Here is a 19770-nt window from a genome sequence, read left to right on the forward strand (position 1 = left end):
CCCACTAATAGGGCCATCTTTTTAATTTTTTTGTGACAAGAGTATTTTATTATTATTTAAGTTATTCTTTAATAGTTACATTTATATATATTATATATTTTAATATATATATTTATATATAATATTTATATATATATATTTATATATATTTATATATATATATTTATATTTATTTGAGTATAAACATTATAAACTTCACATTTTATCTTTTTCTTATATATCTTCCTAATAATAAGCTTTTAACATTTCAAGTGAACAATCATATGAACTCCCAGATGACAAAGCTGAGGTTGTATTGTTACAAGTTTACTGAAGACATTACACTTGTACTTTGAAATGTTTAGATGAATAGTTCTTAAATTAAAAATATTCTATTGATATTCTAGAAATTATTCATAAAATATTGTTTTTGAAATTTGACATGAATATCAGGTAATGTACACCAGACAAAATAACATTGTTATCAAGATATCAACAAAAGTGTAATTTAAGATACTGTCCAGACTATTTGTTTAAAGATATAGAATAGCTGTAATGAACTTTTTAAAAGAGATTACACAGTGTCTGTACTTGTTGAATGTAAACTGAAATGCTCACTTCATCTAATGGTATACTAACAGAGTTTAAAGTACTTAATATGTTTCACATGCTACATTTTTTATGTCAGAACTTTAAGTAAATTGTTTTAGGGATCTGTATACAAAATCTTTACAGTTGCTGCAATTGTGAAGAGTTTTGAAGTGACTCATGAATGAGGTGTCTTAATCAATTTTAACAACAATTTTAACAACATCAACAGTTGTTCACCTCTGTGAACAGTTGGTGGGTCTGACAGCCCTGAAATGCTTCATACACTCATCAGACTTGAGGTTTCCTCTACAGCCAGTGAGAAACCATAAACAGGATCAAACTATAAGTTACCCATGCAATCTTGAACAGAATTATTTACAGTGGTTGAGAACATCTAGATCTGATGTCCCTGAGATGCTTGATACTGCTATAAAATATGAGGTATACTGTACAGTTCTAAGGGATGCACAATTTTTGGGTGTGGTGGTTTCGAGCTATTTGTTACAGACCTTAAACATACAGCAACATGTACAACTTTTTTATGGGGTGTACTGTTCCTGAAACGTTTGGCGTATGCCTTTGACCTTGAGGTTTTCTCTGTTCATTTGAATCAAAAATTGTGTTTTTTGCTTTGTCTTTATATAAGGTTCTAGTGCACATACTAATCTGAACATTTATTATTGCTCTGAATAACTAAAAATATGCATTACTTTACTGTTAAACTGTAGGTATTGTAGTGTTGTTTTTGTTGTTATATTGCAATTTTATAATAATTGATGTCTTAATATAGTTTATACTGTTTTCTATAAATAATCTGAATTACATCCAGGGATATTTATAATTTATAAATTGCTTTTACAATGCTAATCAAAGCATTGGAATATATTAATAGTTCAAAGAAAATTTAGTAAAACATGTTTTTCACTGGTTTATTGAATTTTTACTAAGCTATTTTATAAAAAAAAGTTCTACTGGATGCTATAGTAATTTAGTTAAGCTTAGCCTTCTTTGTAAATGAGGATGCCATTAAACATAAAATGAAGTTGGGAATCCTTAAACAAAGAGGGATGAGTACATTTATATTGAATATTATTCTGAAGATGCAAATAGTATGATGCAAGACAATCATATATAAAGTCATGAAGAAAAGAATGTATCAGATGTACATTTTGACATTGTTTGGCATTGTATAGGTAATGTAATGATGTTAAAAACTGACTGCTTTTGAGACCAGTGTTTAACAACCATTTCTGATGCAAAATATTCGTACATTCAGATTATAAAGGTCTATTCAAGTTGAAATTTTAAAATTTCTAGGACGTGGATATTCATTGTACATAATGTCATTTGAAAATAATGAAATGCGAATCAATTTGGTACACTAAGATGATCCAGGAAGAAACCTGCAACAAGTCATGCCTCAGCCATTGTAAATAAATTTTTGTATCTTGTAACAGTTGAGACAAATCCACTTAACACTAAAGTCAATACAAAAGCCATCAATGTGCACAATAATACTGTGCAACATGATCAAAAAAGGATATCCATATTGTGTCAACAAAGCTAAACAGAATACAAATTGACCAAGATAAAGTTTTCAGTCATATCTCCTGTTCAAGCATTGCAAATCTCATGCAGTTTGAAAAGGAAGAAGGTATTCAATCTATTCCATAAGACATACCGATCAAGTCATTGGACACAGTATTTATAGGCATCTGTGTAATCATACTGTTGAAACAGGCACTGAGAAAGCATTGTTTTTATAGACTAGATAGGTCATTGAAAGTTTACATGGTGGAGTGGTTTGCTTTGGACATTACATTATTACAACATAGCCACTTACATTAGAACTACTATTTATTTATACAAATTGGTGCTGAAACTTGCAATGTTGGACTTACTGAAATGGTTTTTAATTTATTAATATTGTCAGATAGAGTATGACCATATGTGGTAACATGGAGTTTAACCATGTGGTGAAACTTCAAAATCGCACTCAACCACTGTTTATGGAGATATATGAAGGTGCATCTCACAATCCATACAAATTAGTCAGTCATATTTGATATTTATTTTCAAAAACACATCTAACTAATGAAGACAGATATAACTTTTATCTAAGAAAGACTTTCATACATATATAACTAATTTTATGAACAACTCTACTATTTTTTTAGCAGCACCTTCACATGTTTAGAGTTCTGTTGTGTAATTGTATGTTAACTATAATCTGAAAAAGACAGGCCAGTGTTTTATTAAAACATGTAGCATGTTCCACTGCAAATAAAATACTTCCTTATGCTTATAGATCATTGTTTGCTACTTGCTTGTATGTTAGCATAATATGCTTCCTTACTTATGTACAGTCTGGATCAATTTCACTTATTGTAGCTGAAATTTAAGAGTGTATTTTTTCATTCCTGAGACAGGATCACTGGAACAAACTCACTTAAAATGACAATGCAAAAGCACAGAGCATTTTACTGTTGCTGGCATTAATCAAATTTGTAGGTGGATAAGAACAACATAAATGACCTTTGATATTTATTGGTTTTATGATGTAAGGGCTTGTAATCCCAAGAGATAAAGGTCAACATTCAAATTTTATTTTTTGTGCTCAGAGATATAAATTAATGTCAGCAATGTTTAGGAAGTGAAATTAACAGCCATGAGGTTTTAGACCCTTTTCTAAGTGCGAGTTATAGTTTGTGCACCTTAAACTTAGATGTGCAGTTTTGATGCTAATGTAAGACCTGTCAGCAATTTGAATAACAGAATTGGAAGTCAAAAGCCAAAGCTATGTTTTTGGGACTAAATAATTACTGAGAATTACTTATTAAATAAGTTTAATATTCTGATTTGTTATGAAGTTCTTTATTGAATAAATATTTTGTGATGTTTCTTGGCCTATTTTTTGGCACACTGGCAAGAAACACATGGACGTTTACTCCTAATCCTAATTCACTTCAAATCAAGTGCAGGAGAATATTAGTGTAAGAAAGAAATTAGCTTATATTTTTCAAAAGAAAAATTTAATTTTACTGGTTTAAGAACTAATTTCATTGTAGCATTCATCAGACTATCACAAATTCTTAATTGTTTTTTTTGTTTCAAGGTCATTAACATAGAAACAACAACAATGAACTGGATACCTCTGTTTGTTTTTAATTATGTTTTTACCTTATTACAAATGTAAGTTGGTTCATTACTTTATACAAGTTATGTGTGCACCCTAATTGAACTACATTTACAAATTACTAATAATTTTCTTTACTGTGGTATCATATCCTGTAGGTGAATCCAGTTTGACTGATAAAATACTTGACATGCTAGGTAAGATGTATGACAATATTGTATAATAAAATGGTTGACATGTTAAGTAAGATGTATAACGATATTGTATGGTAAAATGGTTGACATGCTAGGTAGGATGTATGATGATATTGTATGATAAAATAGTTGCCATGCTAGGAAAGATGTGTGATGATATTGTATGATAAAATAGTTGCCATGCTAGGTAGGATGTATGATGATATTGTATGATAAAATAGTTGCCATGCTAGGAAAGATGTGTGATGATATTGTATGATAAAATAGTTGCCATGCTAGGAAAGATGTATGATGATATTGTATGATAAAATAGTTGACATGCTAGGAAAGATGTATGATGATATTGTATGATAAAATAGTTGACATGCTAGGAAAGATGTATGATGATATTGTATGATAAAATAGTTGACATGCTAGGAAAGATGTGTGATGACATTATATAATAAAATAGTTACCATGCTAGGAAAGATGTGTGATGATATTGTATGATAAAATAGTTGCCATGCTAGGTAGGATGTATGATGATATTGTATGATAAAATAGTTGCCATGCTAGGAAAGATGTATGATGATATTGTATGATAAAACAGTTGCCATGCTAGGAAAGATGTATGATGATATTGTATGATAAAATAGTTGCCATGCTAGGTAGGATGTATGATGATATTGTATGATAAAACAGTTGCCATGCTAGGAAAGATGTATGATGATATTGTATGATAAAACAGTTACCATGCTAGGAAAGGTGTATGATGATATTGTATGATAAAACAGTTGCCATGCTAGGAAAGATGTATGATGATATTGTATGATAAAACAGTTGCCATGCTAGGAAAGATGTATGATGATATTGTATGATAAAATAGTTGCCATGCTAGGAAAGATGTATGATGATATTGTATGATAAAATAGTTGCCATGCTAGGAAAGATGTATGATGATATTGTATGATAAAATAGTTGCCATGCTAGGAAAGATGTATGATGATATTGTATGATAAAAATAGTTGCCATGCTAGGAAAGATGTATGATGATATTGTATGATAAAATAGTTGCCATGCTAGGAAAGATGTATGATGATATTGTATGATAAAATAGTTGCCATGCTAGGAAAGATGTATGATGATATTGTATGATAAAATAGTTGCCATGCTAGGAAAGATGTATGATGATATTGTATGATAAAATAGTTGCCATGCTAGGAAAGATGTATGATGATATTGTATGATAAAATAGTTGCCATGCTAGGAAAGATGTATGATGATATTGTATGATAAAATAGTTGCCATGCTAGGAAAGATGTATGATGATATTGTATGATAAAATAGTTGCCATGCTAGGAAAGATGTATGATGATATTGTATGATAAAATAGTTGCCATGCTAGGAAAGATGTATGATGATATTGTATGATATGATGATATAGTTGCCATGCTAGGAAAGATGTATGATGATATTGTATGATAAAATAGTTGCCATGCTAGGAAAGATGTATGATGATATTGTATGATAAAATAGTTGCCATGCTAGGAAAGATGTATGATGATATTGTATGATAAAATAGTTGCCATGCTAGGAAAGATGTATGATGATATTGTATGATAAAATAGTTGCCATGCTAGGAAAGATGTATGATGATATTGTATGATAAAACAGTTGCCATGCTAGGAAAGATGTATGATGATATTGTATGATAAAATAGTTGCCATGCTAGGAAAGATGTATGATGATATTGTATGATAAAATAGTTGCCATGCTAGGAAAGATGTATGATGATATTGTATGATAAAACAGTTGCCATGCTAGGAAAGATGTATGATGATATTGTATGATAAAACAGTTGCCATGCTAGGAAAGATGTATGATGATATTGTATGATAAAACAGTTGCCATGCTAGGAAAGATGTATGATGATATTGTATGATAAAATAGTTGCCATGCTAGGAAAGATGTATGATGATATTGTATGATAAAATAGTTGCCATGCTAGGAAAGATGTATGATGATATTGTATGATAAAATAGTTGCCATGCTAGGAAAGATGTATGATGATATTGTATGATAAAATAGTTGCCATGCTAGGAAAGATGTATGATGATATTGTATGATAAAATAGTTGCCATGCTAGGAAAGATGTATGATGATATTGTATGATAAAATAGTTGCCATGCTAGGAAAGATGTATGATGATATTGTATGATAAAATAGTTGCCATGCTAGGAAAGATGTATGATGATATTGTATGATAAAATAGTTGCCATGCTAGGAAAGATGTATGATGATATTGTATGATAAAATAGTTGCCATGCTAGGAAAGATGTATGATGATATTGTATGATAAAATAGTTGCCATGCTAGGAAAGATGTATGATGATATTGTATGATAAAACAGTTACCATGCTAGGAAAGGTGTATGATGATATTGTATGATAAAACAGTTGCCATGCTAGGAAAGATGTATGATGATATTGTATGATAAAACAGTTACCATGCTAGGAAAGGTGTATGATGATATTGTATGATAAAATAGTTTAAAAGTAGGTAAGTTGTATGATAAAATACGTGAATACTAATTCAGCTGTATGATGGTATTGTATAATAAAGTAGTTGACATGCTAGGTAAGATGTATAGTGATATTGTATGATAAAATAGTTGATATGCTAGGTAAAACGTATAATAGGCAGAATAATTTAAAAGTAGGTAAGTTGTATGATAAAATACTTGGCATACTAATTCAGATGTATGATGGTATTGTATAATAAAGTAGTTGACATGCTAGGTAAGATGTATGATGATGTTTTATATAATACAACAGTTGACGTACTAGGTAAGATGTATGGTGATATTTTATGATAAAATAGTTGAAATGCTAGGATAGATGTATGGCAATATTGTAGAATGAAATGATTAGCATTGCTAGGTAAGATGTATGTCAGTATTGTAGAATGAAATGGTTGACATTTAGGTAAGATGTGTGTTGATACTTCACTAATGTATTATTTGTGTACATTTATCAATTTGTGGAGCTGGTCATATAAAAACAAAGTTTGATGCTCATTTTATGACTGTTTGATTCAATATCTGATATTCAACTCTTACACAGGTATTGCAGGTTTTCTAATTACTTTCTGGAAATCTTAAAAAGAGACCACACTTTTAAGGGTTAATGCTCATACGGAATATTTATCTTGGTGATATGTTTTATGTGTTTTCAGACTAACTGTTTTGGATAATTCTACTTGTTTCCTTACTTGTAATTCTACTTTTGTGTCACATGTTTGGTAAAAGTATTTCACTCTATTTCTATTGAATATTCTTTTAATCATTGTGTGTGTATGTGTTTGATTACAAGTTACAACTTTTTAGTCATAACTTATAATAAAAACAACTTATACTTGGTGAGTAAATTCAGAACGAAACTATTTTATGTGTCTGTTTCAAAAACCAATTTCATTTATTGTAAATTGGGCTAGTTTGGTGGTCATACTGTTTACCCTACAAGTCAGTTGTATGGTCATTGCCATTTTTTGTTGGTGGTTGTAAGTATGTTCATTTTTATTATGCTCGTGCTTTGTATTTTTTTAAAATGTTCATGTGTGTTAGGTTTTTCAAAAACGTTTAGTTCATTTTAATCTGAATTAGTGCTAATAGTACTGACACTTTAACTTCTTAAATTTCAACCTTAAGTGTTATTTGAATTCCAGGAACAAGTGCCTTAATGAAAAACGCCGTCGAGAGCAAGAGAACATCTATATAGAAGAACTAGCAGAACTGATCTCTGCTAGGTTTACTGACATGAGTTCCTTGTCTGTTAAACCAGATAAGTGTGCCATACTACAAGAAACAGTCAGCCAGATCAACAGAATTAAACATCAAGGTTAGTGTAAAATAAATGTTCTGCAAAATCAACAGATAATTTGAATCAGATAGTCTTGCTTCTAAAATACATAAATCCTTTTCTTGTTTCAATGCTTCCATTCTGCTAGTGATAAAGTGAGTTTATAAGTTCTGAAATTTCCTTGATTCAACCATGCATCTACTAATCCAGAGTTCTCTATGCTCCCTTCATCCGAAGGATTCATTGGGCATGAGTCAGAAACATGTCAGCTGTGCATTTTCACTCTAATCCAAATTGTCATTTTGACAGTCATATGACAGCCAACTTTGCTTGCTGTAAACATGAAGTCAACATTAATTGTTATTCATATGTTTTTCAAACATCAGAATTACCTAAACTTCTTTGAAGGCCTTACTCACACAGTCTATTTTCACATTTCTTAGTTCATCATCCAATCTTTTTTTAGCAGAGCCATCTTCCACTATTTATTTATTTTCAAGAACTTGACCCTGAGGTTGGTTGGGGGGAGGTTCCACTTTGACTAGTCATCAATTTTCTGTCTTGCACACTGTGATTAAGAGAAAATTTCTACTTTGCAGTCTTCCTTAACCTCCGCTGTCCTTCATTCAGTTTCAGTTACCACTTATGTTCCTCTAATAGTTTTGTCCATAGTGTTGTGCTGTACTGATCTCTCTCCACTCCCTCACATTACAGCTGACCTTGAAAGAGCATCTTTTCCTGCATCACTTTGTATGTGTAGGAATTTTATTCAAACTAGTTTTCTGTTCAGGAGAAGCATTCCACTGGTGTTCTATCCTCTTGGCTGTCTATTGGCCATTTCTTTTATAGATGACCAGCTATATTATATTTTCACTCTCCTACCATGTCTTTAACTCTCAATAAACATTACAATTTCTATCTTTTTTTTTTTCAACCCTTCTTAGTGATAAAATGCAGCAATAAATGAGGTTAATCTCAAAATGTTCAGTGACTTTTGTCTATTCCAGACTTATTCTCCATCAGGACTATATAGAGTTCATCTCCAATCATTATCTCATCCGTGAGCCCTTTGGTTTTAGAATCCATGTGTTTGACAGGTTTTTACCATTATTTTTGTGATACCCCATTGTTTGTTTTCACCCACTGTTCTTTCTTATTCTTTTGTATCCAGTTTTCTTTCAGTGTTTTGGATCAGGAAGTCTCAGATCTTCTTTAAAAAAGGATCAACAAAAATCTTTTTATCATGCTTTTCTAGGAGTATATACCCAAGAGATCATAAAATTGGAAACCTATCTTTACTCAGTCTTTACTTGGATGCACCTCATTTCTATATGGAAAACATAATATTGTTACAAAAGTTTCTTCATAGTGGCCATTGGATGATGAGTGGGAATGTATAGGATACTTATCTTCATTTCCTCATTCATTTATCATCATTTCATTGTTTTGTAATCATAGATAATTTATCAGCTCACAATCTGTTCCTTTGGTTTGGCTACAGTTCCATTTGTTTTATGATAGGTAGTCAAAGCATTTCTTGGTCTGTTCTACTCATTTGGCATTGAACCTCTAGTGCCTCAATGGTAACTCTGAGTTTTTATACTGTTAACAGTTGGGGTTTGATAGCCATGGTGGTCAGAGCATTGATAGCCTTTTGTGTAGCAGCTGTGAGTTTAACCTCAGACAAACACTTGCTATCAACTTTTATTTTTACTTGAACAATTGACTTTTTTGTCAGCCCAGTCTGTTTGGTGTTCAGTTAACCACCCAACTAGCTATATCTTGTCTACTGGTATCAATTAAAACGAATGCTATATTTGAAAAATGTGAGATTTCGAATCAACATAGTTCAAGTTCAAGAATCGATTTAGCTGTCTCCTATGAAAATGTAAGCTGTCTTCCACACCTACATCTAAAAGCACCATTTCTGTTTGGGAACAATGATTGTGGTTAACATCTTATATCTTTGTGGTATGCTTACATGCAACATCTCTAATGTGACTTTGCTTCTCAGTGGTGTCTTACTTCAGACTTGTTATCATACAACATAATTATTTCTTTTGGTTGAATCTAACTTAAAACAGAAAGATCTCCTTTTCCTCGTTATCTTATTAACTGTCTTCTCACAGACATCTGTCTCTCTTGATGAATCGTTCACTTTGATATGTAAGAACTTTGTTTTAGGCTCAAGGTTTACCCCTTTTATACCAAAATTATATTTATATATGTATACACATTGGTTTCACAGAAATTTTGAATTTGTTCTCAGTACATTTTCCTCTGAGTCTGTCATGTTTCTGGTGTGATGAACTTGTTAGCAGACTTACTTTCTCAAGATCATCAGCTTTTATACCCTTTAGTGTTTCAGTGGCCATGTAAACAGTTGGGTCATCCAGTGACTGATGCCTTCACTAAAATCAATCAATTTTTTTTTCCACTCTACTGGACTTTAGTTCCAAATCCATATTCTCTGGATATGGATGCCCTTAGTCAATTTTGGGAGAAGTTCCACCCTCCTTTCTGCCTTTTTTTTGGATAAGTGCCATGATCGATTATTTGAAGTGCTATTACTCATTACTTTACTTTGGCTTGCTTAACCATGGTGTCCATCATATTTTGACTTTCTCGCATGGAACAATTCACATTTTTCTGATCTGTACACATATCCTTAAGTATTATTTGAGACGTTTGATATGAAATGCATGTGATCTATATAATGTCTCGTTCCTACAACCATAATGAGGATCATCTTCTAACTTTATTTTTTTATCTTAATCTTATTTTGTCTTCACATTCCTTAACATAGTGTCCTTGAGCCCATCATAAAGTCTACTTAAATATTTTATTTTGTTTTTGACTTGGTTAACCTTTTCAGATATGGATATAGTTGGCCTTAGCTCAGGAGTATGTCCAGTCGTTAGTTATTATTGGGTTTCTAATCTGAGAAGCATCCACAATATGATACATTACACTCCAACCTTACATATGTATTAGATTGCCACTTTAACTAAATCTGAGAATGAGAAAGGTTCAACATGTAGTTATATACTTCCAAGTATTCCTTTATAAATATCCATTTCCATCATTCTGCATAGTTGTGAAGTTTATTTAAAGTAATCTAATTTTCTATGTTAACAATGTCATTTAATTTCAAAAACAGGAATATTATATTTCTCAAGTAATTAGCTTGTATTGTCAATATTTTTATTTGTGCTTTTCTTTATAAAGTGTTTATCTTTTATTCAAATTCACACCAAAATTTGTCTCTTCTCATGACATGAGAAACGAATCAATACATCTGTTTGTCTAAATACTAGATTCATTGTGTAAAGATTTGGTAATTGTGTTTCTTTCTATGATGAAAATCAGTAATTAAAAAACAAAGGTAACCATTCTTAGTTGTTTCAAAATATCAAAGTTATAAAATCATACATGAAAATAAGATGTTTGCAGAAACTGTATAATGTATAGTAGGTAGTTCTTATATTTCAGTTTTAAACTATATTATTAAATATTGTTTTTTATTTTTTAAAACTGTATAATCATTTATACCATTGTTCAGGTGAAACAAATGATCTTCAGCAAAGTGAAGTATCTTCTAGTAATTCTACAATTCTAAGCAGCAACATACTAGGACCATTACTTCTTGAGGTAAGTAAATCATGATTTAGTGCAACTTGTTTGCAAATAAAGTAGGCTTTCTTTGAGAAAATCTACCCAATTTTTCATAGAAGTCTCTTACAAGTAGTGTTTTTTTGTAACATAACAAAATTAAGTAATTCTTGCATCATTTGAATGCTGACACTTCTGGTAATATGCTGAGTTTGATTTTAAAAAAATATTTTGAACATCTCATAAACATGAGTAAGCGTAACTGAAACCCAGACATTGAATTTATTTTCTGAAGTTACTTACATTACTCATTGCTCTATATGATACATTCAACAAATACAGTAAATATGTTTGTACGTTTTTACTATTTACTATGATTTATTAGAATAGGTAGATCGTGATTAAGTTTTAAGGTGTTCTTAGCTTTACATGTCTGTTTAATTCTGTATCTATCAATCTAACATATCAAAAAAAATTATTTTGTCAGTAGGTGAATTTAGGAGTGAAAAATAACATATGCAATTCGTATTTTACAATTTATGTTTCTCCTTGTATAAAATATATCCTTTATTCAAAAGCTTTTTCTAAATTTGCAAAATGTTTTGTATGTTTAAAAATGCCTTGATCTAAAGAGTAACACTGCTAATTAGAAAATATGTTTCTCCTCCTGTTGAAAATTTTTTTAGGTTTGTCCATCAATCTTTTATTTAGATTAGAGAAAAACTATTATAAATTTTCATTAAATGTTACTTGTATAGTTGAGGATTCTGCAAATTTACCACTTACCTTAATTTTTCATGTTTTGTTTGGTTTGTTTTTTCTCCCTGTGCTATCATTAACTGATTGTAGAAAATTGTAGAAATTATCAATTGTAGAAAAAAGCAACTGGTATAAGATGATTTACATTGGGAGGTTTTGTATGTGGTTTCAAATGATGTGTGTTGAGTGGTTCTTGATATGAAAATCTTTCCCTTAAAACTAAAACAAATTACTTAGACAAACTCAATTCATAAAAAGAATTTGTAAAAAAAAACAAAAACAACTTGAAAGTGAATGCACCGTGCAGCCTTCTATGATTTATTGTTTCAAACTAAAGCTATCTTGTGAAAGGCAGTACTCATTTCCAGTCGTTTATTTTCTAATTTACAATATAATCAAAACATACATTATGAGAGACACCCTCCCTTGTCAGAAATTCCATTTGTGCCTAAACTATCAATAATCATGGTTTTTATGTTTAACTTTCTTGTGTATGTGTGTGTAAGTGAGTTTACTTGTTTTTACTAATAGTGAGTTTAAGTAGGGTCAGCAGTTTGCCCTATATCAGTAGTATGAAATAATTGCTACAATTGAGTGTATTAAAGTAATATGAATTTAGTGAATTGAGTGTTATATGTTTACTGTCTTATCAGTTGTTACTGAATGTATTTTGGCCAAAAGTGAGTTTGTGAATTTTGAACAGTGTCAGTGATGAATAGCTTATATGCACAATAGAAAATATTGTAAAGTATACTTTTAAAATATGATACTATTTAAACCACTGGTCTTTTCCTTTATTTTTGTAAATGTGACTTTGCTTTTTAAGTTCCAGTTTAAGGTTAATTTTCTGTTTCATTAGTTGTGTGTTTACTCAGAGGCTAATTTAAGCTAGTAATGATGAACCAAGTGTGTGACAGTCATAACAAAAAACCTGAAAATACCATTAACAATGTAACTTTGAAAATATTAAAACTATAACATTTTTCCTCAGAAAAACAATTCCAGCAATTTGCTTTAAAATTCATGGTATGTAGGAAATAAATGAATCTACATCATTATAGTTTTGCATGCCTTTGTTGGTTCAGTGGTAAGTCTTGAGGGGTCATGCATCTAATAACAGATTTCAGTACTCAGTGTGTACACAACACAGATAACCCACCAAATAGTTTTGAGTTCAACAACAAATAAAAAATGTAGCTCTTTAAAAATATAAGAAGTAAACTGTTTTAAACTGTGAATGGAAATAAAATTCATTGTTATATATTTTTAAAAAGCTTTAAATGCAGTAAAAGTTATAAAGATATAGAAATAGAAAATCAACTTATGTTTAAATTATGATGTTCAAAAATTTACAGTAGAAAGATTTTATAAGAAATAAACCAGTGAATATTTTGAAGGAGATATTGACAAATTTTGACATCATAATATTTATTAATAACTTTCAACAAACTCCTATATAGTTTTCAACCTTTTTACAGGCTTTGGATGGTTTCTTGCTGGTTGTGAGTTCAGATGGAAAGATAGTAGTTTCAGAAAACGTTTTTTCATTTCTTAAATTCAACAAGGTAAGAATCTGTTGTCGTTGTAGGCTTTTCTAGGTTTCATTGAAGGGTTTCCTGAGTTTTAAGAAAGACAATTCTAAACAGATGCTGAACTGTATCACTTACAATGTCTTTTTTTTTTTAACATTTTCATCCTATGCTTCATATGCCATCATTCATTTATGGGCACTGAACCTCCTCTGTGTCCACCTCTTGGGGAGCTGATTGATGTTCTGTGCTAAAGATCTATTGTGCCTTCATTTGATAAGAACTGGACTATGGGTCTCCTCTGGTCTATGGCTCTGCCAGAACCTCAGCCTTGAAGATGTTGAACTCCTTTTACCATCTGTGGCTGTGGCTGGGACCTATTCATGCTTCCCCAGTCCAGAGTTTGTACACTGAGCCACATGAACCTCCTCTATATCTCCAATGTTTACAACTGTTTTTAATGTGTACTTCAAAACATTGATCCTTACCACAGCAATCTACATGGAGTTGTGTTTTCCTTCCTCAGTAGGTCATGCTTTTTCAGAATAAACAGTCTGCCATTGTTCCTTTTGTCCTTCATATCCAGGTGCATCTGGCTGAGCTGGGTCTGTTCTTAGATGACATTGTTGTCTCCATTGATCAGTCCATCTCATCATGGTTTATTACCACCCTCAAGTGTGACCTTTGTTTGAGTCATTTGAAGAAGGCAGATACTCCTGATTGGAAGTACCATCTTCTATTTGCTGAACATCTTTTGAACCATCTTTCCATTCTCATTTATATGGATGGTTGAAAATCAGGTTACTGTGTAGGCTTTGTTATGGTTTGGTGGTTACACACAAAATCCCCTCTACAGTTTCTGAGTTCACAGCCAAATTATACATCATTTCTCTTGTCCTGGATCACATAGAAACTGTGCAGTACATAGTTATACTGACTTGACAAGTTCTCTAGTGGGCTTAGAATCACTTCTTCTTAATTTCTCACCCTGTTCTCATGAATATTCAAAACTGACTAGCCCATTTCTCTTTATCATCTACTTCTATCCAGTTTTTCTGGCCCAAAGATGGAGTATGCCCTTTATTCGAGACTCATCTCTGTGCCAGTTAGCACTCTATTTGAAGTGAACAACGTGATAACAAGCTTTTCCAGATGAAACCTTCTGTTGGATTTTGACCTTGTTTCCATAAGGATCAGAAGGAGGAAGTTGTCATGACTAGGCTATGCATTGCATAGTTTTTTAACTCATCGTTTTCTTTTATCTAGAACTGATGCACTAACGTGTGGTCTGTGTGACAGACCATTTTTACCATTGGGTTTACCCCCGATGGTAGACAGTGTGATTAACAATGGTGACACACTGTCCACCTTACAAATATTTTTAATTTTTTAAAGGCCATTGCATATTTTAATTGTATTTAAATTTTTATTCAACACTGATTCACACTGTTTTTGTTATAACTTAATTTCATTTAACACTTTATAATACTTTTGTTTTTTGTGTTTTTTGTAACAGATTGTTTGGCACAGATAGCCTAGTTGCTTTGTGTCATAAAATGCCAAACAACAATAATCATTTATATGGTTAACAAGACTATCTTAACATCACCTTCCATAACAAACATTTATAGTAGCTGATTCTCCTCTTTTTAATGGAAGTCATCCTGTCAAGTCATATCCTAATTTATATGCCTTTGCTGTTTCTTATTTTTTCTTCAATTCTTTTATTTCTAATTTGTTAACCATAAATTTTCTTGGTATTCTTGAATCTTCTATATTTCCTTCAGGTTTAAACAGAGTGTTTCTTTTTTCAGAGATAGTTTTTGATGTTAAATCTACATTGAAATTGATATAAATGTTCTTGGAATATTCTTGTGTGTTTATTTTTTCACTTCTACCTGTTTCCTGTACTGAAATTTCTGGAGATTTTAAAGATATAACTTTTCCCTATAGTATACGTTACTCAAGAGCAAACTTACAATATTAAATGTAATAAATAAAAAATTCTTAGAAAACAGTTTTGTTCTTATTCTTTCACACATTTTTTTATATTCAAGAATTAAAATGTATTCAATAAAAAAGTGTAATGTTATGCATAATTTTTTATAAATTAAAATTGATTTGAGTTGATATCAGCACAGTGTGAACTAAGTGTTTGTGAATTTCCTACATAATACATAAGGTAAGGGAAACTTAAGGTAGTTTTATGTAAAACTGCACTGGTTTGAATTTCCAAATACTTAGATTTAAACTTTAGTTCTGTATTGTGTGCCTCTAGTTGGTTCGTGGTAAGTCTTGAGGGGTCATACTGGTAAAAATTTCAATAGTTATCACAGGTAGCCCAAAGTATAGCTTTGAGCTTAGCAACAAACAAACAAAATATAGCTGTGTAAAAATATAAAAAACTGCTTTAAACTGCAGATGGAAATACAGTTATACTTATTACATATTTTAATGAAAAAGTTTTAAATGTACTAAAAACTATAATTAAAACATTAAATGAGATTTAAGTCATTCAGTTAAAAACATCATGTCTGTTTCACTGATCTTTTTCCACCTACTTTTACAAGTCTTTTTTTTTTTCTTTCATCATCCTCAAGCTTTGTGTGAAGAAGGACTTTCTTGGATTTCTCTTCTTTTTTTTTTTGGCATTGTAGGTAGCAGGTTCTGTTTCTAACTCTGTTAGTTTTGACATATGTTGATGTATTTCATTATGAATTAGTTATTATGTAGTTGACATATTATTCTAATATAAAAGGTGTTTCTTCATTCATAAGTTGAAGATACGTCTCGAACAAAACTGTCCCTTTTTCTTGGTACCCAGTGTTATGTCTGTTGGCTTTGGATATGGTTCCTGTACAATTAAGACTAAGCCACTAGTTTTTCTTCCAATCTCTGGACTTGTATTTGAAGTTATGGGTTGAGTTATTACGGCCTTATAGAGTGGTGTCATTTTATCCTATGAAACATGAGCATACCTTCTCTCTTTTGTTTTAAGACTTTTCAGTAGGAGTTTTATTTTTTCTTTTTACACAGTGTTTTATGATATTCTAGTCATCCATAAAATTTATAACAAAATATGGCTGTAGTCTTAGTAATTTCTTGACAAATTAATTTTTGTATTATAATAACTGGACTTTGGTCTATTTGGCCAGATTGTTGATTATCATTGTTTTATAAGTCCAAATGGTAGATTTTTCATTGTTGATTGCATGTTTTACCATTTGCTGTTTTTTAGTTTTTTGGGAAAAGTTTTTACTTTTTAATCTTTATTATTTTTTCATTTCAAGCTCATCAGTCTCATTGCTTTTTGGTATTTACTTCATTTCTTTAAGAATATCTTGTTGATTTTTGCAGAATCTTATCCTATTTCCATTTGAGCCTTTGAACCTTTTAGCATTCAAGATCTTGCATCAAAAGCTTCATGTGTATTGCTTTTTGGTTTTAAGGCTTTTTGTTGTTGTTGTGAGGAAACGTTTTTATCTATTCTCTGAATCACTTTTTTTAGCCTAAGATGTTACTTTTGAGATAAATATTCTTTTCCATCTGTTTTGTGAATGCTATGTTAAAAATTGGGTGTCAAAATCAAATGATTGCAGCTGTCACTATTCTTCAAAAAAGAACAGTTTATTAAAACTTTTGTTGCATGTACATGTTACATATATGAATTTAGTATCATCATGGAGAAAAATATTACAATGGAACATTAGTTTCTAAAGGTGCATTATGTATAAATGTTTAACTATTCACTTTTATTTTGTTTTAAAATAAAAATTGCGAGAGAATTTTTCAAAGCATTTGATACTTAAGTTGTATTCATATAAACATTTTTTGTTCAGAAATATAATAAATATAAGATATCTACAATTTTAATTAGAATTATTTTACTTATCTTAATTACATTATTTTAATATCTTCTCTTGAAGGTAAAAAAATACAGGATTAGTAACTATTGAAATTATTATATATATATATATTTTTTTTTTTTTTTTACTATAGGATGAATTGATTGGAAAAAGCATCTACAGTATCATCCATGCTGGTGATCATGCTCTTGTCAGCAATATTTTGCTGTCTATTTCACTAGGTAGGTCATTTTCAAGATGTTCTATGAAAGTAGTGTCATTAGATGGCTATTTACTGCAGGTTAGGCACCCTTTCTGTAGTGTTATGTTTCATGCTTTACTACAAACTAAACACATTCACACACCTTTTAAACTAATTAGGTAAGAATATTGCTTTCAACAATATAAATATATTTTTAATTGGTCACTATCAACTGAAAAACTGGTCAGATGGTTTAAGTGAAGTTTGTCTGTCATGTTAAGTTGAGGCTTGCAGGTTAGTTTGTGGGTGTTATGCTTTTTGGTAATTTTTCTGATATGTTAATGTTTCTAAAGCAGTTTTAAATACATTAATGTATGGAAGTAGAAAAGAAACTAAGTTGTTTGATCTTCTAAACTTAGGCAGGTTTTAGAACCTCTTATGTTTTTGCAATTCTAAACTCTGTAGTATCAGATAAGTAACAATGACTTCTAGTTGTCACTTTCATATCTTATATAACATTTAAAAATGGTTGTATCTGTTTTTAACCTGTTAGAATTTCTTCTTCTATTAACTCATTGTTTACTTAATAATCTAACTTGACCAGCATATCGTAATGTTCAATTTTAATCATTCTTTTATACTGTACGTAATCTGTACTATGTGCAAATGTGGTTCTTTTTTTTGAGAAATATTTCCAAATTTTGAGAAAAATAGGAGGAGTTGTAACAAGTGAAGCATTTGGTCAATCTGGCATAAAGTTTGTGCTTACAAATAGCACGTTCTGTTGCTAGCTCAGTAAGGATTGTAAATTTTTATGGCTGTATAATTAAATTCATTTTTGAGAACATTAAATACGCATTTGTCTTTTCTTTTTTTTTAAAGACGAATTCATTATAAGGAAACCCAAGAGGCGTATATCCTCACAGGAAGTGGTTAAATTAATGTAATCAATATGTTTTATGAGAGGTTTTAAAAAACTATGTTTGAATGACTCAATTAAGTTTGACAAATTTAATAATCCTGTATTAGTAATGGATAAAATGTGATTGTGTGTATGTTAACTACTAGATTTTTAGCATGTAAAATTTGGTCAGATATTTACAGTTTCATATGAATAAAAATTTCATTAATTTAAAATAAAGTATTTTCTGTTATGACCTGTATCAATGAGTATTACAAAAACAAAAAAAAACTTTAGTTATTTTTAATCTTGTTTGTCTTCAAGGGAAAGCTTGCCAGTGGGAGATAATTAGTGTTTTTTATCATCTTGTTTTGTTTCTGGTAATCATTTCCTTCTAGATTCCTATGTATAAAAGCTTTTGCTACATCTACACATACCTTTAGTAATTCCTGGCACTGATGTAAGCAGTGTGGGTATTTATAATGTACTAATCATTTCCTCAATGATGAGAAACCCATTTGAAATAAAAATGTATCTCATAGTGGCTGGTATAGGCACACACCTATACCAACAACAAACAAACAACAATAAATCCCAAGATACAACAAACTACGAAACCTTATACTGCTGCATACCATATGTTTCCAACATCAGCAGAAAAATAACTAACATTTCAAAAAAACTTGTAACAAAACACAACATTCTAGTAAACACCAAATTTATTCAAAAACAAGGTTCAAAACTAAAGTACATACTGTGTAAAAACTACACTGACAAACACAACACCAACATAATTTATAAAATACAATGCAACAACTGCCACAACTTTCATATTGGAGAAACAAGCAGAAAAATGGAAACTACATTCAAAGAACAAATAAAAAACACACCTTCACATGTTTTAGGACACTGCAAATCAAATAAACATTACATAACCATAGAAAACACCCAGATATTAAATAGGGAAACAAACATAAACACAAAATGAAAGAAGTCTCACTTATACAGCATCTAAAGCCAAAATTAAACGAATATATAGGAACACCTTTATACCTGTACTAATTAATAACCTAAGATCCATCTGCAACGCCCCCTACAATCCCATACCCATTTATACTTTCATCCCTAAGACACATCTGGTAATGGTCATATTCAGACTCTCTCTTTCTTAACCTGAAGATGATGT

The 19770-nt window shown here is 30.6% G+C and overlaps 1 protein-coding gene across 10 annotated transcripts in view; it reads left to right on the forward strand.

The window, feature by feature from the left end:
- Positions 1-19770, forward strand: part of LOC143246559 (uncharacterized) — a 206981-nt gene that overhangs the window by 122091 nt on the left and 65120 nt on the right. For 7 of the 10 annotated variants that reach the window (XM_076493465.1, XM_076493464.1, XM_076493466.1 and 4 more), the window contains 4 exons: positions 7603-7775; positions 11299-11387; positions 13586-13672; positions 17636-17723. In XM_076493465.1, the coding sequence (XP_076349580.1) occupies positions 7603-7775; positions 11299-11387; positions 13586-13672; positions 17636-17723 (437 nt within the window). Of the gene's footprint in view, positions 1-3864; positions 3904-7602; positions 7776-11298; positions 11388-13585; positions 13673-17635; positions 17724-19770 lie in introns of all 10 variants that reach the window. The other 3 variants (XM_076493472.1, XM_076493473.1, XM_076493470.1) reach the window with 2 other exon arrangements.

This window comes from Tachypleus tridentatus, chromosome 3 (assembly GCF_004210375.1).
Source record: "Tachypleus tridentatus isolate NWPU-2018 chromosome 3, ASM421037v1, whole genome shotgun sequence".
NCBI lineage: Eukaryota > Metazoa > Arthropoda > Merostomata > Xiphosura > Limulidae > Tachypleus > Tachypleus tridentatus.